This window comes from Vicugna pacos, chromosome 10, assembly GCF_048564905.1.
Source record: "Vicugna pacos chromosome 10, VicPac4, whole genome shotgun sequence".
Lineage (NCBI taxonomy): Eukaryota > Metazoa > Chordata > Mammalia > Artiodactyla > Camelidae > Vicugna > Vicugna pacos.
In genome coordinates, this window is record NC_132996.1 from 35,683,552 (window position 1) to 35,709,468 (window position 25,917).

Sequence of the window (25,917 nt, forward strand, 5' to 3'; positions counted from 1 at the left end):
CTGGGAAACACATGGTGTGATTTTATGTATATGTGTTTTTAAAATCTAAATGGAATCCCATCATAAACATCACTCTGAAATTTGCCTTTTGCGTTGAACAATGCATCATGGAGATCTGTTATTACCCAGTTCTTATAAATCTGCTTTACTGGCTTTCCCTGCTGCCAAGCCTTCCAAGTAATGGGTATCTCCCAGTCTATTCAGCCATTCCCTTATTTGTAGACCCTTCAACTGTATCCATTGTTTTGCTAAAATGAAATGGTTTAGTGCACACCCCTGTGCATGCCTCCTTGAGCCTATGTATGTTTCTCTAAGGTAGATATGACAAAGTCGAATGGGACATAGAATATGCACATTTTAATTTTTAATAGATATTACCAAAGTGTCTCCAAAATAGATATATCCCCTCAGCCTGGCCAATGATATTATTGTCAACTTTTAAAATGTTGCCATTCTGTTGGCAATAAAAGAGCATCTGGTTTCACTTAAACTTAAATTTTCTTGATTTCTGGTCCAATTGGGCATTATTTCATGTTTGCTGGCTATTTATGTTCTTTTGTGATCTACCTCTAATCTACCCTTCATCTATTTTACATCATGTTGCATGATTTTTTTTATTGAAGTATAGTTGATTTACAATGTTGTTAGTTTCTCGTGTACAGCATAGTGATTCAGTTATACAAACACACACACACATACATATATATTCTTTTTCAAACTTTTTCATTATAGGTTATTACAAGCTATTGAATATAGTTCCCCGTGCTTTACAGTTGGTCTTTATTGTTTATTTTATATATAATAGTATATAACTATTAATCCCAGACTCTTAATTTATCCCTCCCCCATCCCCTTTGGTAACCATAAGTTTGTTTTCTACATCTGTGAGTCTGTTTCTGTTTGGAAATAAATTCATTTGTGTCCTTTTTTTAGATTCCACATATAAGTGATATCAAATGATATTTGTCTTTCTCTGTCTAATTTACTTCATTTAGTATGATAATCTCTAGGTCCAACCATGTTGCTGCAAATGGCATTCTTTCATTCTGTTTTGTGGTTGAGTAGTACAAATATATACACATATATACCACAATTTCTTTATTCAATCTGTTGATGGACATTTAGGTTGCTTCCATGTCTTGGCTGTTGTAAATAGGGCTGCTATGAACATTGGGGTACATGTATCTTTTTGAATTTGGGGGGTTTTCTCTGATATATGCCCAGGAGTGGGATTGCTGGATCATATAGTAAACTCTATTTTCAATTTTTTAAAAAAATCTCCATATTGTTTTCCATAGTGGCTACACCAGTTTACCTTCCCACTAACAGTGTAGGAGGGTTCCCTTTTCTCCACACCCTCTCCAGCATTTATCGTTTCTTGACTTTTTAATGATGGCCATTCTGACTAGTGTGAGGTGATACTTCATTGTGGTTTTGATTTGCACTTCTCTGATAAGTAGCGATATTGAGCATCTTTTCATGTGCCTATTGGCCATCTGTATGTCTTCAGTGGAGAAATGTCTGTTTAGGTCTTCTGCCCGTTTTTTTTTTTTTAAATTGGGTTTGTTGTTGTTGTTGTTATTGAGTTGTATGAGCTGCTTGTATATTCTGGAAGTCAAACCCTTGTCAGTTGCATCATTTGCAAATAGTTCTCCCAGTCAGTAGGTTGTCTTTTTTTTTTTTACGGTTTCCTTTGCTATGCAAAAGCTTGTAAGTTTAATTAGATTCTACTTGCTAATTTTTGCTTTTATTTGTATTGTCTTGGCCTGACCTATAAAAACATTATTATAATTTATGTCAGAGAAAGTTTTGCCTATGTTCTCTTATAGGAGATTTATGATGTCCTGTCTTATGTTTAAGTCTTTAAGCCATTTTGAGTTTATTTTTGTGTATGGTGTGAGGGAGTGTTATAACGTGACTGATTTACACTGCTGCATGATTTTTTTAAAATTAAATTTTGGAAGCTCTTTATATATCCTGAATCCTAATATTTTGGTATCTATGCTGTAAATATTTTTTTCTGGGTTTTTCTTTGACTTAACATAATATATGGTATCCTTGTATATTTTTTCAAAATTTTAATATAGTCATACTTACTGATTTTTTTCTTTCATGAATTTTGCTTTTTTATGTCCTGTTTATGAGTACCTCCCCTGTGCCCAGGTCATATATGCATTTTTGTATATTTTATCCTACTGTGAGGTCTGTGTATTTTCTGGTTCAGGGCACTGCCTGGATCTCCATCAGGGATCAGGGCTGGTAGGTGAGCAAGGATGGTGAAATCTTGTCTGGGAAGCAACCATTTATACTTTGACTTTTAGTCGGATCCAACCATAGGGGTTGGACTCAGGAATATGCTTCTTAGGCTGCCTAAGGGGAGTAGCTTAGTTTGTAACAAGAAGCTTTTCTGACGGACGTCATAAAACAAAAAGAAACATTCAAACTACAAATCCAGGAAAGGCATGCAATGGCTTTCTCTGGAGATTGCCATGACCCAGGCAGACATGCAGTTGTGTAGACTATTTAGGGTAACTCCACAGTTGGAGAGGCTCAAACAATTTGCTCCAAGTTTCTGGGCCTTTTCACAGGCAGCACAGTCTAATGGAAATACAATAGGAGCTGAACAGATATTTTTAAATTTCTAGTAGCTACATTAAAAAATACATAAAGAGAAACAGGTAAAATAAACCCAGTGATTTAATCTAATATTCCCCAAGTATCATTTCAACATGTAGTCAAAATAGCATATAATTAGTGAGTTATTAAAAATAATTTTTGTGCTGAGTCTTTGACATCCAGTGTATATTTTATACTCACAGCACATCTCAGTTCAGCTAACCACATTTCAAGTGCTCAACAACCACATACGTCTAGTGGCTACTGTATTGAACAGTGCAGCCCTGAGAATGAAGACTAGAAAGACTATTAAGACTGTCCACAATGTGCTAGGAGGCATGTTTCTTGGTTTGTATTTAAGTGACAGCAGCCTGAATTTTTAAGTCTCCCCTTCACCCTCCCCTGCAGCCCGTTGTTTTTCTTAACAAAAGCATATCATAACTTCAGTTGTTCCCACCTACTGATGTAGATTAACCTTTCTAAAGCACAGTTCTGTTTGGATTATTTTCTGGAGAGGATGTTGTGAGTGAAGACTTTTAGGAAGAGATGACAGTTAAGCTGAAACTTAAAGGGTGGGTAGGAATTAGCCAGGGGGTCAGAGGAAGCGTATGAATGAGGGGGTGGCTGGAGTGTACAGGCTGAGAGTGAAGCAGACATCAGATCCTGGGGTGGGTATACAGGCTCTTGCTAAGGAGGCTGGACTTGATTCTGAAGATAATGGAGAGTCATCAAACATTTGTCAGTAGGGAGGATGCTCTGGAGAAAGGCAAGACCAGAGACAAGGAAACTAGTGTGGACAAAAGTGAGGGATCCAGGTAAGAAATAATGAGGGCTTAAGCGAAGGTCATTCATTCATTCATTCCACAAACACTGAATGCCTGCTGTGTGCTAGTCGACATCCTAGGCACTGGAGAGAAAGCAGAAAACAAAACAGACAAAAACTGCTGCCCTCCTAGAACTTCATTACACAGTGGGGAAAGGAGGTAGATGGTGAGTGATGCAGAGTGATCCTCAGGTTTCACATCTTATTTGGCCATTCTCTGAGACAGAGGTTCAGGAGGCAAAAAAGGGTTGGGAAGAAAGATGATAAGTTCAAAGTACCTTTTTGACGAGTGTTTGGGGTGTTTTGGGGACATCTAAGTGGAGCTATGCAGCAAGCAGTTGAATATGCATATTTGGAGGTCAGGAGATCTGGAAGGGACACCTAGATTTGGGAGTCATGGCAGATCAATAGTATTAAATCCCTGGCAGTGAATGAGATAATCCTGGGAGGAGGTGTAGAAGCAGGAGTCACAAACTCAGATGTCTGTGGTGGTCAAGTGAGTTGTGAAAGTAGGTGAGTTGGGTCATATAAGAGACACAGATGATGTTGGGTTCATGCCACTGGAAAGGGTGTGCTCCATCTAAGACAGAATTGGCCTGTGGACCTCCGTTGCAATATGTAGACTTCCGGAAATTCTCTCTATGCCTTATCTCCCATTTCTTATAAAGATTCTTCTGGCAGGTAGTTAGCTATTCATAAAAATCCACATCCTCTTCTTCTGAGACACTCACTACATTTCCCAGCCTCCCTTGCCATTACGAGCGGCCGTGCAGCTGGCTTCTAGCCAGTGGGATGTGAGCAGAGCAGTGTTCTCCAGGCCAAGGCCTTGAAGAAGATATGCCCCCTCCTCCTCTCCTTTTCCTCTGGCTGGATGTAGATGATGAGGTCTAGGGGACTTTGGAGCCACGAGATGGAAGGAACCAGGATCTCTGCATCATTGCCTGGAATAAAGCCACCTACTAACAAGGATACCTGCTTTTGACTGTTATGTCAGAGAACAATAAACCTTTGTTACATTTGAGCCATTGCATGTGTTTGGCTCTGTTTGTAACTACAGCCTAACCTCATCTAACAAATACATTTCTAATCAAATACCAAACTAGTCCTGACTGTGAGCTCTGTAAGGACAGGGATCATGCCTGTCTAATTCAGTGCTCTATCCTTAATACCTAGCCCAAGACACAGCTTGGATAGGAAATCAAAATCTGTGGATAAACCTAGCTATGTTTTATTGAGCATTTGTTATATGCCAGACACCATGCTAAATTTTTTACATTATTTCATTTCATGTTCATGACATTTCTACAAGGAAGGTTCCAGCATTCTTTTTTTCCAGCGAGGAAATTGAAGCTTAGAAAATTTATAACTAGTATTCAAATCTAGGGAGGGTGACCCCAGAACCTGCACTCTAAAGCCCTGGTGCATGACCATGTGCATACCCACCTTAACATTTTAACTCATGTCATTGATCCCACAAAGGATACTCTCAACCCTTTCTCACCACTTACTAAAGCCTTGCCTTCTTCAACCTTCCCAGGACTCCTTGATCACTCTACCCTTTAATTGCCCCAGCTGGAATATCATATATAACATTCCAACAACAAGGATTTCATGTAACTGCCTGCTACTAAAAAGAAATGATAATAATCTTGAGGGTAGCACAATATCTTAGATTTTATTCATCTTAGTGTTCCTCACAGTATTAAGATCAAAGGCCTACTATGTGCCAGGCACTAAGCACTGGGGACCAAAATATAAATATGATAGTCCATTTGCTCTTTCAAAAAATGTCTTAAGCAGACACGAGAAAGAAAAAATGCATCAAAGTAACCTGTGCATCAAGAGAGGCAAAAGAAGAGCAAGGAGCCAGTTGTTCCTCGAGAAGGAAATAAAGAATTCCCAGAGCACATGATGTTTGAGCTGAACTTCTGAAGAATGAGTAGGAGTTCTTCAGTTGTTACACAGCAATAGAAAACTAATACATCCCCCTGATTTCTAACCCTTCGATAAAACTTCCGTTGCGCACTTACCGGGTCCAAATATTTAATCCTCATAACAGTCCTAATAGGCAGTTATTTTTATCATCATCTTTTCACAGGTGAAGCTCAGAGAGATGAAATACTTTTCCTAATGTTGGAGATGTAGTACGTGACAGGGTGAGATTTTTACTCAAGCAGTCTGACCTCAGAATCCACACTCTATGGCTTCTCATTGCCCTAAGGATAGGTCCAAATACCGACACACGGAGTTAAAGACCCCTCCAGATTCGGCTCCTGCTCACCCATCTAACATCCTTCTTAGACACCCCTCCCACTTAGACTCCTTGTAGCCCTGGTTACTGCCATGCTCTTTTGATTCCTTGACTTGACACACCTGGTTCTTTCTGCCTGGAATGCTGCCTGCCTCCTCCCCTCTATTTATTTTTTCTTTGGCTGACTCAAATGGTGCTCTCAGTCTTGCCTATGCCACTTCCCCCAGGAAGCATTCCTCGTCTGAGTAGGATGCTACTCCAGTGATCCTCTGGCACTTCATGTTTTCCCTTATCAGGGCACAGAAGACCCTGTGTTGAACACCTGTAACACAGTGGGTAGTCAAATATTTATCGACAGCAGGAGTGAATGAATAAAAGTACTTTAGTCAGGAGGCAGTGAGGAGCCATCCAAGGTCTTGAAGCAAAGGAATGATCTTCTCAGGCCTGTGCTCCCAAGGACAAACTGGGGGCAAGCCTTGCCCACAATGGACCATCCTCATCAGCGTCTGAGTATGAAAAAAGTTCATTTGCATTGTGATCTTGGATTTCTTGACTGTGAAGCGTGGCTCTTATCTCCTCTTGACTACATCTGGATGCTGGATAATGCCAGAAACTGCATGACTAGGTTTCTCTTTATGGAGGTAGGACGTGGAAAAGCGCTTGTGACTTAGGTCTGGGCACGGAACTCCCACTAGAATTAAGAGTCCCCCCGCTAAGAAGGTTGTGAGAAGCCAAGGCGAAGTGGGTAGCCACAGACATGACCGTACCGGGAACCGGGAGCAGCCTCTGAATGTCCCCCTCAAGCCTAGACCTTACTGTATAGTTCCACTTGTTCACGGAGCACACTGCTCCAGCAAGTTCTCCTTAAACATGCAAATGGTGCTTCCAGGCAAGGAAGACTGGAGGGCCTTCCGCGTTACGGGAGGCGTTTACAGCTTCCACCTGGAGGTGATGCAATGCGGTTAGAGCCTCCGTTAGAGACGCCAAGTATCTTGGTTTTTCTGCGCCCGGACACTCAGACGGTGCTACCTTGAAGGACCAGGAAACGCCTCTGGGGGGCGCCGGGAAAGGTGTGAAAGATGCGTCCAGCTAGCTCTAAACGCAAGGTAAGGAGCCAGTAGGCTGAGGGAGACGCAGAGCTGATCCGCGCCTTAGTATGGGCTCCAGGCCCTGCATTGGAGAGATCCCCGAGTCCCTTTCTTGAGCTGGCGGGCAGAGCGGTAGAGGGGCGGACTGGGCGCACGGGGCGCGGCGAGACTGGGAGGGGCGGGCCAGGGCTCTGCGCCTCCGGCGCTCCGGCCGCCGCTCTGAGTTCTTGGGGCGGGAGGGGGAGGAGCCACGTGGGGAGGAGCAAAACCTGGAGGCCCCGGGAACCTTGGGCTGAGCCAGAGCGGCGGGAGCCCGAGCCCGGGCGCGCTCCCCTGGTAGCGCGCCGTCCGGGCCGAGCACCGCCGCAGCTGGCCGCAGCTTGCCTTTAGTGTGCAGTGAGGGAGAAGGGCAGGTGCTGCCGGGGGCGAGGGTCCCGAGCTCCAATCCCTTTCTCAGGGTGACCGGGCTGCCCGCTGTCCCTCCTGCCCCAGTGGGGCTCGGCCCTACCCGCCACCTGTGTCCCGGTTGCGCCATGGATCCTTCGGAGAAGAGGATATCGGTGTGGATCTGCCAGGAAGAGAAACTGGTGTCTGGCCTCTCCCGCCGAACCACTTGCTCAGACGTAGTGCGGGTGCTCTTGGAGGACGGCTGCCGGCGGCGACGGCGGCAGCGGCGGGGCCGGCGGCGGGGGGCGGCCGGCGACCCGCCAGGCCCGGAGGAGCTGCCGGAAGCCCTGGACGAGGACGACGAGGATGACGATGAGGCGCTGCCGCAGGGCTTGCTGTGCGGGCCCCCGCAGTGCTACTGCATCGTGGAGAAGTGGCGGGGCTTTGAGCGCATCCTGCCAAACAAGACGCGCATTTTGCGCCTCTGGGCCGCCTGGGGCGACGAGCAAGAGAATGTACGCTTTGTGCTGGTGCGTAGCGAGGCGTCACTGCCCAACGCGGGTCCCCGCAGTGCCGAGGCACGCGTTGTGCTCAGTCGCGAGCGCCCCTGCTCGGCCCGGGGGGTCCCGGCGCGGCCCAGCCTGGTTATGACCCAGGAGAAACAGCGGCGGGTGGTGCGCAAGGCCTTCCGAAAGCTGGCCAAGCTTAACCGAAGGCGCCAGCAGCAGCCGTCGTCGCCCTGTTCGTCCACTTCGTCGTCCACCACCTCGTCCTGCTCGTCGTCGCCGAGGGCTACCGAGAGCGCGTCGGTGGAGCGCATGGAGACGCTGGTGCATTTGGTACTTTCCCAGGACCACACCATCCGTCAGCAGGTGCAGCGGCTCCGGGAGCTGGACCGCGAGATTGATCGCTACGAGGCCAAGGTGCACCTGGACCGCATGCGGCGTCATGGAGTCAACTACGTGCAGGACACTTACTTGGTGGGTGCAGGCATCGAGCTCGACGGGCCCGGCCCGGGAGAGGAGCCAGAGCCGGCGGAGATCGCGGAGGCGGCGGCGGCGGCGGCAACGGCAACGCCGCCCCTGGATGGCGAGACTCAGGCTGTCGCTCTCGAGGAGCTGACCCGGCGCTGCGACGACCTGCTGCGGCTTCAGGAGCAGAGGGCCCGGCAGGAGGAGTTGCTCGAGCGCCTCTCAGCCGAAATCCAGGAGGAGCTGAACCAGAGGTGGATGCGGAGGCGCCAGGAGGAGCTCGCGGCGCAGGAAGAGCCTCGGGAGCCGGATGGCGGCCTGGACGGTGAGCTGCTGCTGGAGCAGGAGCGGGTCAGGACGCAGCTCAGCACCAGCCTCTACATCGGGCTCCGACTCAACACGGACCTGGAGGCCGTCAAGTCGGACTTGGATTACAGCCAGCAACAGTGGGACAGCAAGGAGCGCGAGCTACAGGGCCTTCTCCAGACTTTGCACACGTTGGAGCTGACAGTAGCGCCGGATGGGACTCCGGTCTCAGGCGGACCCTCGCGGGAACCCCGGCCTCAGGCCTCTGCGGAAATCTGGGTGGACCAGGCCCGCGGACTGGCCAAGAGCTGTCCTGGGAACGACGAGGATTCGGATACCGGGCTGAGCTCTATGCACAGCCAAGACTCGGACTCGATGCCCGTGTGCGAATCCCTTGTGTAGGAGCAGCAGGGTGGGAGAGGGTGCTTCTCCCTTCTTGTGGAAAGCACCGGCTTTGCCGGCTCAGGGACTTGAAACCAGGCGACCGGGGTGGGGGTAGGGGTGTTCCTGGAGCTCCTGCCGCTCCTGCCGGGCAGCAGCCCTCTGACTGGGCCTGGGAGGGCTGGGGACGCCTCCCCCGCAGCGGTGCTCCTCTGGCCGCGGAGTGAATGTGGAGGAGGGTGCGGGACCAGGAAGCCCGGTCTCTTATTACAAGCTCTTTTAGGGGAAGAAAGGAGGGAGGAGGTAAGAACCCCCTATACTGGAAAATAAACGCTCCAGGAAATTGACGTGGTCCAAGCCCATTTTCAAAAACAGAAAAAAAGTATTATGGAAATTTCACCAATCTTCTCTATGGGAAAGACTGATGGCAGCTAGAACTTTAGTTTGTGCAGAAAGTGCTTTTTAAAGAAACACTTGGATGAAAAGGAAATTCCTTGAATGTTAATTGTGACTGTGAACGTGTTAAAACTAGCCAAAGAGGACGCACTGGTGTTGGTCTCAGCCTTCCTTACATCTTTGATAAAACCCATAGGCACCAAAATCCTGGCTGTTTACATTTCTACAGATTCGGGAATTATCCATCTGCTAAACTCTTTGCCTTTTATTTTCATTTAAAGACTAACTCCGTATTTCCTTCTAGAAAATACAGTGTATGTTAAAATAGAGTCCTTTTCCTAAAAATCATCTTTTATTTTTACAAAAGCCAAATCTAACCCTTTGAGATAGAATTGTGGTAGACATAACCCCTGGTTAAAATTTAATCTAGACCCTTTGCGATTTGCTCCTGCAAAGGTATGTGTGTTGTCCTTTTATTCTTATTGCCATTTCATCCCTTCAGTCACTGTTACTTAAGACAAAAAATAAAAGGGAAATTGCAGAATTCAAGTACAACTACAGTGGCTGTTTAATGAGCACTTGGTTGAAACTAAGCCTTCAAAGCAAGTATCTTTGTTAGTGTTCAGCTTTTTAACTAAATAAACTACATGATTAAAACCAACAGTGACCTCAACAGATTTTACCAAACAAACCCAAGTCTAACTTCAGTACCTTTAGTCAGAGATTAATTAGTTACTTGTCCAAACTTAAACTGAGAGATAGTGTAAACATCAAGGTTTACTAGATAAGAGCTGAAAAGAAAACATGAAATAAAACAATCTAATAGTATACCTTGGGTGAAGAATTTGGTTAACAACGGCATGTAGCCGTAGATAAAAGCATATAAAATTGAGCTAAAGACTTGACTTGAATTACTCTTGTCTGGCTCACACCTTTGCAGACACCACAGCATGCAAGTGCAACGCCTTTCTCTTAATAGCTAGTGACAGAACCCTGTGGGGACTCAATGTAATTGTTCCAGTTATTTCAATGAAAACTTATCAGTTGTAGCTAGTTGTTGCCCCGTGGAAGGAGCCTGCTGGCGGTGTTCCCTCCGGAGCTTGGAGCTCAGAACTTCTGAGGAATGTGGGATTTAATCTGTCCTGAGGAGGTATTAACAATGGGGTATGTGTGCCGTGCCAGCCTGGTATCAACCTAACTGTGCAGGGGTTGGCTCCAGTTTCGACACTACATGGGAAGATAACGAAAGAGGTCTTTCTTTACAGAGAAATTTCTTTCCTTGGAGAGATTCTCTATCTGCTCGTTGCCAAGAGGGGCCCGCCCACCTGACCTCCTCAAACCACTTGAGCTTTTTAGAGACCGCCCTCCTCCACCCTCCACCACTGCCATGCTATTACAACGTGTAGATATTTTCAGATATTTCAAGTAAAATGGGAATTAAAAGGCCGTTTTCTTAATTGATGTTTTCCAAAGACATTAGCTGGCATAATTATGGTTTTTTAGTTTCGTCTGATGCAGAAGACATCTATGCATTTGGTCTTGAGCATGATTAAAATGAGGAAGGGACCAAAAGAAACCCACTCTCCCTAGACAATCATTTGATCCCATAAACACAAAGCCTAATGATAGCTTTCTTTTGGAGGCAGAGGTAAAAATCCTCATTAGAGTGTGACAAACGCTGCTTGTCTGAATGGTTTATGCTGGCGATGGGCTGACCTGGTGGTTTTAAAATTATTGTTCTTTTTTTTTCCCCTCCAGGGTGGTAAGGGAGGTGGTTCTTGGACGTTTATTAACTCAAAAGAGAACACAGAAGTTGGCAGAACAGGCCTGCCTGGCAGAAAGGGGCTGTTTTCCTTTTCACTATTATTTTAAACTTTGACGAGCTGCTGACGTCAGCAAATATGCCTGAAGCCTGTAAAGCAAATAAGCCACATCACAGGGAGAAGGCCTGCAGGATTTTCTGGTGCCCTCTTTCCAGAACCTTCCTGTCCTGGCCACCTGAAGATGCTTCTCCTGTCAGCTCCTCGGGCAGGGAAGGAGGCTTTGTTCAGAACAAAGGGTGGCCCAGTCTGCCTATGTTTTTTCCTTTCATCCAAATCAATTATATCCCCCAAAGGCACTTTCTGTGTGGGTAGGAGAAAGGAGAACAGGGTGGGGAAAAAAGAAAGGAAACAATAGTTCCTTTTACTCAGAACTTTTTCAAGCTTGAGAAAAGGTGAACTATGGAGATAAAAAGTACCCAAACAGTGCTTGGGCCTAGAAAGTGCCTACTAAATGCTAAATATTCTTAAAATTTCATTCACTTTAAAAATAATCACCATGGCACTAAGAATGTGAATGAATGCATGGCAGTGAAGGCATGACCACCAGGATTTCAGGGTCCCTGGGAAAACTACCTCCTCTCCTGTTCTCCAAGCCTAACGGGAATCCTGGGGAGGAACCAGCAGGCGTATGGAGGAGAGTATGAGATGGAGAAGTTGCCTCACCAACCAGCCCCATCCTTTTTTGAACCTGATAGAATTTATGGTATCTTTTATCTTAATGAACCCATTCTCGACCATCTCCCAAACCCAAAAGATTTCATTTGGCGTCTCTATCTGTTTACCTTCTTATAAAGCATGACGATGATGATGATGATGGTGATGATGATGATGGTTTGCAGACTAGAAAACTTATATTCTGTAGTCTTTATGATGGACCTGAAAATAACATAAGTGAGAAGGAAAAAAAGTCACTGAAAATCTCATCACCAAAAGCTTATCACTACCAAAATTTGGTATATTTTCTTCCAGACCTTTTAAATTGTGAAGGTTTCATACTTTGCTTCTTTTTTTAAAAAAAAGATACAATTTGATGAGATTGTCTAAATGCTTTTAGGCTCAGGTTTTGACAGACATCTTGTGAATGCTTTATCCATCTGTTGGAGGCACAGTAGTGCATACAACTGTTCTCATGTTATTAGGCTGTTCCCAGTATTGTTTTTTAACTATTATAAAATAACACTGTGATAAGCTTCTTTGCGTGCATATCGGTTTAATTAGACACCCCCTCCCCACCAATAAGATAAATTCCCAGAAAGAGAATTCCCAGGTCAAAGAGCACAAACATTTAAAGTCTTAATTGCCAGGTGGTTTTTCGGTAGATTTTGTCTAATTTACAATCTGCTTTGCCTAACTGCCTATTTCACTACAGCTTGGCTTTCATTAAATATTATATTTTATTAAGAAAGTATTTTAACCAAACTTAATTTATTGTGGCCCCAGGAACACAGGGCTGGCAACCACTGAATTAAAATTTATATATATGACCTGAAGGGCAGGTCATCCAACCAGAAGTGTTAAGACAACATGGTGCTTTCTCTTCTCTCCACTTTCTTATCTTCCCTGAGCTCTGCTTATTAAGAGGAGTCTTGTCTCATATCAGAGTTGGACAGTAATCCATTCTCAGCAAGAGGACCAAAAACTCTACATGAGTGAGATTAAGAGGACTAGCAAATAGGAGACTCAGATTTATAAAAAGAAAATATTCATTATCTTTTTTCATTTTGAGTCCAGTAGAAAAGGTTATTCTTAGATGGTGATGTCATACAATGCATTTGATTTGTCATAAAATGCATTTGATAGGGGTGGGTAGGAAGAAGCCCTATCAAAAATTAAGTCAAAATAAAGTAAATACATAAGCTTACTTGTTTAGTACAGCCTCTAACAGTTTAGATTTTTCTAGGCCTTTCTTTCTACATATTACACTACACCTGAGTTCACCTTTAAATTCTTGAAATAGGAAAATTGGATCATGGCAATTTGTGAAATGTTCAGTGTGAAAGTTTTTGTGAAACCTGTTCTCCTAAACAGAAATGAAGGACAGTGAAGAGGAATTCTCTTCCCTTGAGCGCTTTTCAAATGCCAGCTCCTCATGCTGAGTATTTTCACATGCATTTTCCCTGCATTCGTCTTGTGAGAGAGAACGTTTTAACCCCCAATTTTTATAGATAAAGAAGCTAAGGCCACTCACCTGGTACGTAGCAGATACAAGAGTCTAACTTGAGCCTGACTGAAACCTGTACCCATTTTTTCTATATCGCACCAGGAACATTGTACCCACAAAGTGTTCTGTATGCTCAGAAGAAAGACTTCTCACAGGCCCCAGAGTGTTAGCATTGGAAGGGTGGAATTGGGCTTAGAGATTATCAAGTCTCCTCCAAGTATTTCTGCTAGGGAGGTGGAGTGATTTTTTTTTTTTCCAAAACCATAGGGCCAGTAAATATCTACCAGGTGAGGATTTAGGAAGAGACAAAGGAGGAAAAATTCCTGTGTATACAACTGCATTTGTCTGAGAGAGGTGAACACTTTGCCAATGAAAAAGTTTCTCACAGAAAATTAATACCCTCTGTATCAGCATGGAGGTTTTGACTGAATGCCCCAAGGGCACAGGTGCATAGTTGGGCAACAAACTGGAATACCCAGGCATCAGGGCCTACAGCTATGCCCTATTCACAATCACATATGGAAGGTGGTGCCAACCATGACTGCCCTGAAGCTGTCCCCAGCACTTTTAACCAGGCCTTGTTCCTGGTTGAGCCTGTGGTACCTGAGGATCAGGGAAGGGTAAAGGGAGGGAGTGCTGGGCCTTCCAAAGATCCCTGTGCCCATGGAGTTGAGCATGCACATCTGATGTAGGGTGTCTCTGTGTTCAGTCTGAGTCCACTGCATGGATCTCTTTGAAGGACCGCTGTCCCAGCCTCTCCCCCTCTCATCCAATCCCTTGCAAATTTTTCCTGTTTCAGACACCTCCAGGATTCCCCATAGCTTTTAGGATAAAATCCACATTTCTTAGCAGGATTTATAAGATTGTTGGTTATCCAGTTCAAGACCCCTCTTTGAGGCCCATCCTTTCCCACCTTAAGACCACGGAATTGAGTGGATTCTCTTTTTTGATTCAGGTTACTCTGCCATCCTCAGTTTATGCAAGGTCCCTCTTCTGTTTTATTTTACTTCATGTTCCCCTTCCTTCCTCATCCCACTCTCATTCCTCTTCTTCCTCCCACCATAGACACTTATTTTAGCATATGTAGTCTATGACCTTCCAAACCGTCTTGCATATTCAGGGCTGTTATGTTGCACACCTCCAGGGGGCACCATTCATGCTGTATTCTGGAATTGTGCAGCAGAGGGCACCATTCACATAGGAAACTGTGTGAATGGTAACCCTGAAGTTGAGCAATGTACTGGCACAATCCATTTGCTCATGTATATGTAAGTATCCTTGAAAAGTAGAATGGAACAGTCTGTGTGCTTATGTTTAATATACATGACCTTTACTGAGCTATAAAGCTCATTATATTTCTGTTTTTTATATGACATTTGCATGAGCACTCCATACTGCAGTATGTAAATCTAGTTCATAATTTTCTGACCTGCGTGATATTCCATCACTTAATATATTTCCTTAGTGAGGGACACCTAGGTTATTACCAAGTCCTCAAACAATGTTGCAGTGAACACAGAGATTAGGGGACATATATGAGAGTTTGTCTGAGGTTTAAAACCCAGAAGTTTGAGTGTTGAATGTCTCGATTGCTCTCCCAAGTGGCTATACCAGGTCAGGCTCTTACTAGCAGTAAAGATTCCCATTTTCCCCGTAGCCTCACCAGCACTTGATATTATCCAACTTTTTACCATTTACAAGTTTTTTTTTAATTTATTTTATTTATTTGCTTTACTTTTCATTTCTTTCTGAATCCCAGTGAAACTGACCTTCATATGCCTATTATCCTTTGATTTCGTCTTTTGTTCACTGCCTGTTGGTAACAGTCAACCATTTTGGGGGATCTCCCCTTTCCAGAAGATTTGCAGGAACCCTGTAAGCGTTCTGAATGTTAACCTTACAGCAAGTGGAAATATCTTACTTTAATTTGTTTTTCGTCTCTAACTGTGTCTATGGTATCTGTTGTTGAAAAATGTCTTTTATTTTTTTAATATAGTCAAATTTAGCACCCCCATCCCTCCCCCATGGTTTGTGGTTTAGGGTTCTTGTTTAAGAAACAAAGTCACAAAGATATGATTCTATATTTTTTTCCCTTTAGACTCATACTTTCTCTCTGTCTTTTATTTTCCTTCCCTCCCTTACCCCTCTTCTCCCACCCTCATTCCTTTGTGATTGATTAACTATACTACTTCTACAGAAAGATTCCTCTTTATCAAATGTCACCCTGAAAAAGAGTTTAAATCCTGATTATCCTGAAATACAGGATAAAAGCAACATTCTTACCTTTTATTTTTATTGACCAATGTTCAAAATAATGTTGCTGTTCCCTAGCATTCTCCAAAGGTGACTGAGTTTTTCCTTCTTTGTTTATCTTTTTGGGTGTACAGGGGGTGCTAACTACCACTGGGTTGGTGATTACTTTTAGATATTTTTAGTGGAAAGAGTGAGGAAATACATTGTTGTTTTCTTTTCATTTTTTATTGGTAAATTTTTTTAGTGGTAAAATACAGATAACATAAAATTTACCATTTTAACTCTTTAAGTGTACAGTTCAGTGGCATTAATTACATTCACGATATTGTGCAGCCATTACTGTTACCCATTTCCAGAACTTTTTTTATCATCCCAAATAGAAACTTCATATCCTTCAAATAATAACTTTATATTCTCTCCTCTCCTCAGCCCTTGGCAGCCTGTATTATCTTCTTCAGAGAAATGTCTTTTTAAGTCCTTTGCCCACTTTGAATTGGATTGTTTTTGGTGGTGGCAGTGGTGAGTTGTAGGAGTTCTTTATATATTCTGAATCTTAATCTCTTATCAGATATATGATTTGTAAATATTTTCTTCCATTTCATTTATTGCCTTTCTTAATGTGCATAAAACTTTTTAAAAATTCTGATGAAGTCCAACTTACCTATTTTTTGTTGGTGTTGCGTTTGCTTTTATGGTGTTGTATCTAAGAAATTCTTAAAAATCCAATGTCATTTAGCGTTTTCTCTGTTTTCTTCTAATAGTTTTATAGTTTTAGCTCTTAAATTTAGGTCTTTGACAATTTTTTGGCAGTATTCTTTTTACTTTAATTGACAAGTGGTCTTTTGGAGGTCCTTTCTCTGCCATTTCCACTGAAGTCACTTAAGAAGATTTTTTTCCTCTTTCTTCTTTCATTGGATGGATAGCATTTTCCTTGGCCAATTTCAAAGTTATATATTTAATTTTGTTCTTATATTTCGCCTGACTTACAAAGAGCCATACTTTTGCTTATTTTTCCTGACCACTATTTAAACTTATAAATGCTACGTTTGCCCCTGAGCAAGGCAAGAATCTTGACACACTACTCCCACTTCTCTGCTCTCTCTCCCTTTTCATCTTGGTATCATCTTTAATTTTAGTTATAGAAAATCTTATGTAGCTAATAATAACCTTTCTCAGTATATTTTATTGGGATTATATTAGATACATACATTCTTCTTGAGCAGAATTGATATCTTTCTGATGTTAAGTCATCCTTTCCAAGAATATGATAATAATAAAGCACAACAAATCACTCCCAAATTCAATATGGCTTAAAATGATCATCAATTATTCCCACTCATGCATCTGTGAGTCAGCTGGGGCTTAGCTGATATAGGCTAGTTTCCACTGAATTTGGCTTCAGTCTGTGGGTTGGGCTTAGGCCTACTTCATGAGTCTGTCATCTTCTTTGGACCAGAGTCAGAGAGCTTTCCCAAAGGTCCCTGGGAGTTGTTACTGAGTTGTTAGACTAGACTTTTTCTTTTTCACATCTTCTGTGGGCTTTGGCTTGCTCAATCCAAGTCAACAAATATTAAGTTCCTGCTATGTACCAGGCCTAGGGTTTAGACCTGCAAAAGAGGGATCAGTAAAACAGGTAGTATTAAATCATTAAAAATACTCTCGAAGACACTGGTATTGGGATTTTAAATTTATTAAGCCATTTTGAATTAATACTTTTGTTAAAGAGGAGACTGGTTATATAAGCTATGTTATAATCATATCATTATATTATATATCTACTGAAATAATTAGATCTGCATTGATGACATGAAAAACATCTATAATAAATTGTTAAATTAAAAAACAAGGAAGTGGAAATAGTATAAACTCATTACTTTTTTTTTAATAGTTCTAAAAATTACACATTTCTTAGCTTTGTCTATGGAAAAGTTGTGGAATCAGTTACTGCCCAGTAGTAACGAGTACTGCTAGCACCTAGATTGTGGTATCTCAATACCATTTCCTATTAGAAAGATAAAGACTCCTTTTTTTTTTAAATGGAGGTACTAGGGAATGAACCCAGGACCTCATGCATGCTAAGCACACACTCTGCCACTGAGCTATACCAATGCCGCCCCTGTAAAGGCTCCTTGACGTAATGGCTGATTCCAAACTCATGGCAAGAAATAGATAAAATGGACTTACTACATCTTATGTACTAGAAAGCAAGAAAACTATTAAAGACTTTGTGATTTTATGTAAACTCAGGGGCAACCTGAAGGGGCTTCAATGGTGAAAGACAGGAAAATATGAATTTCAATGAGAATAACAACTGCAATGGATTAAAACACATCAAAAATATAAAAATCTAGGAGTTCGCAATGATACTACAAAAAAATTAGCCCACTAATCACCTTTAATTAATATGAGGTTGCTAGGACACCAAGTTGTTATTCTAGAAATTAGTGTTACAGAGAACATTTATTCTATCTTTCTTGTACACACTGTGTTTCCTAAGGTATCAAACAGTTGATGAGGGGAAGTTTTTCTTTACAAAACTATTTCAGCTAACATGCAGAAGGAATGGTAGAATTAGAAAATTACCCTCATGCAACCTTCAACAAATTAATCCTTCTAGGTGGAGATAACTGATGATATTAAAATGAGCAGGTGTCAGGTAAATGGGAAACTTTATAGTGGATGGATCAGTTGACAACAGTGACATCCATGGAATGTCCAATCACGATGTACTTCCCGGTATGATAAAATAGAGAGCATTCAGCTCCATCTACCAAATACTCCCCACCAAGTGACTAAGTCTGAATCTAGTCAAGAGTCTAGTTCTATTGAGGAGATTATAAGAAACAGGGAGAAGAGAAGAACATGTGGAATGATATTCAGAGTATGTAATAGCCAAATTCAGATTGTGGGAAATTCCTCAGGACAAAAGCCCATCCATAAATAGCCTAAAAGAGAGAGTGGAGATGTAAGTATTAGAACTATTATGGATTAAAAGAGACTAAGAGCTATAGTGGACTTTATTTAGCTTGTAATTCAAACTAAAGGTTAAAAAATTCTGAGGACAATCATTTTTAGATGTGAAAATGGCAAAATGATTGTTTTTAAAAGATTTTACCTGTTAGAAATAGAAAATAAAATATTATTATGAAATAATATAATGTCTAAGATTTTCTGGAATATTTCTGAGAAGAAAATGGACACAGAGGAGAGATAAACTAAACAATACAAAATCGACAACTTGGTTGATACTTGTTGAAGCTGGGGATTCATTATGTTCTCTATGTTTGTGTGCTGGTTTGAAGATTTTCATCATAGAAAATGAAAAAAATTGAAAAAGAGAAAAAGAGAAGGAAAAAATCAGGTTGTAGAACAATATGTGTGGTTATTTTTTTAAAAAAGAAACAGAACAAAAGACTGTTTCACCATTATCTGTGGTTATCTTTGGGAAGGGGGATCGGGGATGATATGAGAAACTATTTTTTTTCCTTGTAGCTTATTTATTTATAGAGAAACTTTTTTTTATAAACTTGTGTGTCATTTGACTTTTTAAATAAATACATATAACTTTATTAACTAAAACAAATAAATAAATTGTCACAGTTAAGGTATGAGCAGAGTACTGTGGGAGATTGTTTTCTTGTGTCCTGGTTGAACATAGCTGCTGAAAATAGGACCTTAAAGTGGGGAGTGAAGGTTGCACTTGCATCACTGCAGCAGGTTCAGCATGACCACGACCCAGCCAACCTGCCTGCCTCAAGAGATAACAAACTGATCCACGGTCTCTAGGACAGATGGTCTTCTCATCTCATCATGAGGGAGCAAAGCAGGCTTTATATTAGAGTGAGTCTTTGATTGATTGCTTAAAGGAAAGTATTTAATCTGTTCACCCTGTGTTGAAACACAGTTTTATAGCTTTGAACTAATCTCTTAATGCCTGGATAGAAATGCTTAGTTGTGAAGGTGTTAGCAATTACTCATTTTCCAACCATATTTGTCTTCCACATCAGGGAGTTTCCTGAGTGGGTCCAGATCCAGGGGAAAAGGGTCACTGAGAGGCATAAAGGGCTACCGCAGCGTCAGTGAGTCTAAACCCCTGGTTCCTGGGGGCACCGTGGAGTTTTTACAGGGAGTCCACAAACTTATACCCACAGCAGGCAGTCTGCGGGCCTAACAAACCACTTTTCACATTCATGTACTGCTAACTTTTGAATCTTTGTAGACGGCATTGTAATGAATACAATCAGACTCATAAAATCCTTACTGAAGCAAGAGGAGTTTTATGATTCTCTACACCAACTACTATTACATGGAGATATCTAAACTTTTTGATACTAGAAGGGGTTCTCATGTGGAAAGAGAATGGGGACCACTGGTCTAGAGTTATGAATTAAGCTTAAGGGCTGGAAGTTTGGGTGCTCTTTCCATTTGCTGTTTTTCAAACAGTTAACATCCCTAACATATTTCTGCCATATGGTCCATTGAGACATCTGAAGCTGCCTTGGCTCCCTCCTCCTTACTCCCAGGGTGCCTTGTACACAGTTCCATTAAGGTCCTTATAACACTGACCTATGCTGGCTGTTTTACTGGTGTCTCCCCAGCTGTGGTGGCAGGGAAGGGGGGAGTTGGGAGAGGTGAGTGTAAGGATTCACTGATTCAGCAAACTCATGAGTATCCACTGGCTCAGGAACTGGAGGCAAAGTGATGAACAGGATACACTCCAGACCCTCATGGAGCTCATTGAGTAGAGAGTGTGGAGGTAAAGGAGAGATGGCAAGGAGACAATGCAGTGTGGGTAAATGCTGTGGCTCCCATGGGAAAGTGAATGAAGCGTCTAACCCAGACTGTGGAAGCCAGGGACACTGGGAGCAGCGATGTGTAAGCTGAGACTTGAAGGGCTGGCTGGAGCTGACCAAGTTGAAGTGGTGAAAGGAGGGATCAGAAAATGCTAAGTGCAGAGGAAGACAGCACAAACCCAGAGGAAAGTAGGGAGAGAGGAGGCTGGTGAGGTAGGTAGGGGCTTGACCCTGTGGACCTTGTGTGCCATGATGAAGATGTTAGACTTAATCTTAAGACAAGTGAGAAGACATTGGAGGTTCAAAGGCAGAAACCTGACATAAGCTCATTTGTCTCCTTGAATCATGATTTGGGCTAGAGTGTGGATGATGGCTGATGGCTGATGGCTTGTGTGTACAAAACCAGAAAGTGTAAAGTTGTGTCAGGAGGCTGATTCCTAATGCAACTAAGATCCAGGTGGATGCCTGAATAATGGCAGTAATCGTTGGAATAAAGAGATAATAGACTCATGGGACACAGAGGAGGTGGAGTAGACTGGCTTGGTGTTGGCTTGGATGTGCAAAGAGAGGACTCAGGGATGATCAGGTTTCTGATCTGGAAAATGGATGGCTATTCACAGAGGCAGAGAATACAGGAGGAAGAGGAGGTTTGAAGGAAGATGGTGCAGGAAATTAAACTCTGTTTGAGTGATGTTTTATTTATGATAGCCTTTCTAGGCGATGACTGGTTCCAAAGTCACCAAGGATGTGGGAGTCTCAAGCCACAGAGCAGCATACAAATCTTCCTGTGTTTGGTGCATAGGGCTGTTTTTTGAACATACACACCAGGACTGAAATTTCTACCTGAGGTTGCACATGATCATACATTCTTTGGAGCAGCAACAATGAAGAAAAACTTTATGCTCTGAGGAGATGAATACACTTCATTTTCTGAGGGCAAAAATATGTCATTTAGAAACAGTGCTGCTAATAAGAGTAGATAATCAATTTGGCTAATCCCATATTTTTTGTAGGACCTAAAAATAATGCAGCTGCTGAGAAAAACTCAAAGATTTGGTGAAAAGTTTTTTCAAATTTTTTAAAATCTTATTTTTTATTGAAGTGTAGTCGATTACAATGTTGGTTTCATGTATGCAACAAAGATTCAGTTATGTATACATATATATTCTGATTCTTTTCCATTACAGCTCATTACAAGAAATTGAATATAGTTCCTTGTGCTGTATAGTAGGTCTTTGTTTATCTATTTTATATATAGTAATGTGTACCTATTGATCCCAAACTCCTAATGTATCCCTCTCCCTCCAGACCCCCTCTGGTAAACATAATGTTTGTTTTCTGTGTCTGTAAGTCTATTTCTGGTTTGTAAATTAAAAAAAATTTTTTTAGATTCCGCATATAAGCAATCTCGTATGATATTTGTCTTTCTCTGACTTCACTTAATATGATAATCTCTAGGCCCATCCATGCTGCTACAAATGACATTATTTCATTCTTTTTTATGGCTGAGTGATATTTCACATCTTCTTTATCTATATATCTGTTGATGGACATTTGTGTTGTTTCCATGTCTTGGCTATTATAAATAGTGCTGCTGTGAACTTTGGAGTGCATGTGTCTTTTTGAATTATGTTTTCTCTGGATATATGACCAGGAGTAGGATTGCTGGATCATTTGGTAAATCTGTTTTTAGTTTTTAGCTCTATACTGTCCTCCGTGGTGGCTGCACTAATTTACATTTCCACCAACAGTGTAGGAGTGTTCAAGAAGCTTAAAACTTAGAGCCATGGGTTCAAATCCAGGCTTTTCCACTTGCTAATTCTATGGTTTTTGTCAAATTATTGAGCCAGAGAGGTTAGAAATAATAATAAGTACCTCACAGAATTGTTGTGCAAATGATTTATAAGTTTTAATATTGTAAACATATTATTTTGAACTAGGCAATCAATGCCATGTGCTTTGTCCTGTTTGTTCCTTCTTTTATTCACCTATTCATGTATTCATTCATATAGTCACAGGCGCCTGCTACAAATACACATTATGTGCCAGCCACTATGGCAGACCCAGGGAATAAGAAATTGAATAAGACATAGTCCAGTGAGGACAAGAGATAAAAAAACAAAGACAGGGAACACAGTAATCAAGTGGTCCAAAAGTTTCAGAGAGATGAGGAGGGCTTGAACAAGGTGATGGGGTAAAGCAAGGATCTGAGACATTTAGAAGCTAGCCTCACCCACATGTGGTTATTAATCATTGGTAGGATGAAGGAGAAGGAGCAACTTAGAATGACTTCCAGTTTGGGCAAATGTGAAGATATGGTTGGGTGCTTTTCTTGAATGGCATGGACTAGGTCTTGGCAAAAGGTGGGAGTGGGAGGTGGTGAACTCAATTTGGAATATGTTGAGTTGAGGTGCCTGTGGGTGCTATCTGATGAGGGGGTGGGGAAGCCATGGACAGGGATTCAGATACTCAAAGAAGAGTATAGAGTGGGAATATAAGGTACTGAAGACAGAGCTCTGGAGAAGACTGAGATTAAATAGTAGATCGAGGAAGAGGAATTCACAAAACCTAAGAGAGAATGGAGTAGTAGAAGGAGAAAGTAACATCGGGGAAATCATGTTTAGGGGGAGTGAGTTTCAACATAAGGGTAGTCACCTACACCCATTCTATTTGGCAATTTATAGCTATAACCTTGGAGAGAGAAGTGTCAGCAAATTGATGGGAGCTGAAGCCACATTTAGTGGCTTAAGGAGTGTGTGGGGAGTAGAAAGGTAGAGAGAGCAAGTAATGAGAATTTGAGAAGTCTGGTGTGATGAGGGTGGGGATATGATTGTAGTGGTAAAAGGACGAAAGGCCAAGGAAGAGTGGAAAGTGAGGAGACTGGCCCAAGGTGAGCCTGGAGAAGCAGGCAGGGGCCGAAACATGTAGAGTCCAGAAGGCTGCAGGAAGGAGTTTGGGTTTTTATTTTCAAAGCCCAGGGAATCATTGAAGAACTTTAAGCAGGGGAATGATATGATTGGATTCCTCTGTCTGCTCAGTGGATGACAGATGGAGGGAATACCTGTGCTTTGAGATTTTCAAGGTGGAGAAGGTCTGTGATGTGGCTCTGGGGGTGGATGGCTAGAGAGAATGGCTGAAGGTGAAGCTCATCAAAGCTGGGAGGCCATGGATGTTAGGAGGTATGTCCACATGAATGCTGGAAGCCCCCATGATGGTATCGGGAATTGGAATGGAGAGAGAGAAAGAGATCTGGAGGTGAAGGAACAGAAAGAGACAAATGAATGGAAGAAATACTGCGACTATAGGAGAGGCTTGCATTGGAATAGTGACTGGAGAAGAGAGGGGTGAATGCCCCCATGACTCTGATTACACCCCTCACCTGCCCAGAGTTCATCAAAAGCTATTACCCACTGGACAAAGTCTAAATATCTTAGTACTGTCCTGCACAGTACATCTTAATAGTCTCATTTCCCACATCAACCCTCCCCTAGCCTCACTGAACCATTTGAGGTTGCCTCTCTCCCTTTGCATGCACAGTCCTTCCCATCTCAAATGTCTGTCCTTCTTCCCACCCTTGCAAGGAACTCTATAACTTAGTTCAAATATTATACTTCTACAAACTCTTTCTCAAATGTGCCAGCCATTCAGGGAGCCAATATTTATTTAACATCTACCACATGCCAGGCTCTGAACAAGGCACATAGTCTTTTGGTCCCTCCTCTGAGCCACCCCATCCAAGCTTTCCAGGTCTGCCAGCAGAGTAGAGACTGGCTTAGTGTTAGATCTCCCAGACCTGGCTCAATAATCGCCAAACCTGAGAACTGGGCCCCAGTGGAATTTCATCAACTGGAAGGGATGGACAGTTTTCTTCTCATTTCCTTACCTTAATCCCAACCTAAGCAGCTTCTGTAGCTATAAACAACAAAGGATGCTTAATATGCGAGATGCATTGGCCTATGAAGCAGTGTTCCTGATTCATTAGGAAGTAATGGTCAGATTTTACTTCAACACATGTTTTATATCTTGATTTGGTACCTGTGAGCACAGCCCTGTCTGCATGTAGATAAAAGATGATTTTTCATCAAGAGTCATTTGCTGTAAGCAAAATGGAAATAACAGAGAGAGTTTATTGATAGGTGTTCCTCCTGGAGTAGAAACTACACGTTGGGTTGTATAAGTACCTGATCAGATGCCAGTATTTAGTCAACAAATATTTCTTGAGTTGAGCACTGTGCCAAATTCTGAGCACAAGATAAAGAGCAACTTGGTCCCAGCCCTACAGGAGCATCAGAGCTGCTGTCCCTCTGTCTGTAGTGGAGCTCTTTCCCTTTTGGCCTGGCCACTCCTACTCATCTTTCAGCTGTCAGCCTAAGCCACCCTTCTTCTGGGAGGTCTTCTGTGAGCCCCAGTAGAGTTGTCTATCCAATACCACTTTTTCCTTGTTTCTTATGAATAAACCCAGGTTACATTCTGGATAGTATTGCACACAACTGATGAATTGCATTTTCCAGTCTCCTTTACATTTAGGTGACTATTAAAATATAAGAGGAAGAAGTTGCGTGGGATTTCTGGCAAACTGCCTTAAAGGGAACTGATTTCACTAAGAGGTACCTCTTATTTGCCCTCACTCCCTTTTCTCCTCTTCATTTCTGGACCTCAGATGTGATGGCTGGAGCTCTTGCAGCCATCTTGAACCATAAGGCAATCCTGAACAAGTAAGACAGTTAAGAATGGCAGAGAAGAATAATAGAGGACCATGAAACTATTCTAAAAGACCTGGATTGCATACGTCTGGATTTCCTCATTTCAGAGATACAAACAAAATTATATTAGGCCACCATTATTTATTTTGCCTGCTCAGTACAACTGAACTTAATCCTAACCAATACAACCCCCAGACTCCTCTATCCCCCTTACCCTGATTGATTTTTCTTCATAGCATTTACCACTACCAGACATTTTTATTGGTCTATGCCTCCCAATAGAACATAAGCTTCTCATGGCCTAGATCAGGGCTTGACACACAGCATATACTGATCAGCTAAAACAATCTTAAAAAAAGCAAAGCTGGAGGTATTCTGCCTCCTGATTTTAAAGTATACTACAAAGCTATAGTAATCAAAATAGCATGGTACCAGTACAAAAATAGACACATAAATTAATGGAACAGACTAGAGAACCCAGAAATAAACCCACACTTATATGGTCAATTAATTTAAGACAAAGAAATCAAGAATGTACACTGGGGAAAAGACGGTCAGTCTCTTTAATAAACGGTGTTGGGAAAACTGGGCAACAACACACAAAAGAATAAAACTGGGCCATTTTCTTACAGCATATACAAAAATAAACTCAAAGTGGATTAAAGACTTAAATGTAAAGACCAGCAACCATAAAACTCCTAGAAGAAAACATAGGCAGTAAACTCTTTGACATGGGTCTTAGCAATATTTTTTTGGATCTGTCTCTTCAGGCAAGGGAAACAAAAACAAAAATAAACAAATTGGACTATGTCAAACTGAAAAGCTTTTACACAGCAAAGGAAACTATCAACAAAACACAAAGACAACCTACTTAATGGGAGAAGATATTTGCAAATTATGTATCTGATAAAAGGTTACTATCCAAAATATATAAAGAACTCACACAACTTAATCCCAAAACCCCC

The 25,917-nt window shown here is 42.1% G+C and overlaps 1 protein-coding gene and 1 long non-coding RNA gene across 2 annotated transcripts in view; both read left to right on the forward strand.

The window, feature by feature from the left end:
* The window catches only part of LOC140698723 (uncharacterized), a 263,718-nt gene that overhangs the window by 15,730 nt on the left and 222,071 nt on the right, over positions 1-25,917 (forward strand). The window lies entirely within an intron of this gene.
* On the forward strand, positions 6,938-10,111 carry RASSF10 (Ras association domain family member 10). Its single transcript, XM_031681010.2, has one exon. The coding sequence runs from the start codon at positions 7,312-7,314 to the stop codon at positions 8,842-8,844; it is 1,533 nt and encodes a 510-aa protein (XP_031536870.2). The 5' UTR covers positions 6,938-7,311; the 3' UTR covers positions 8,845-10,111.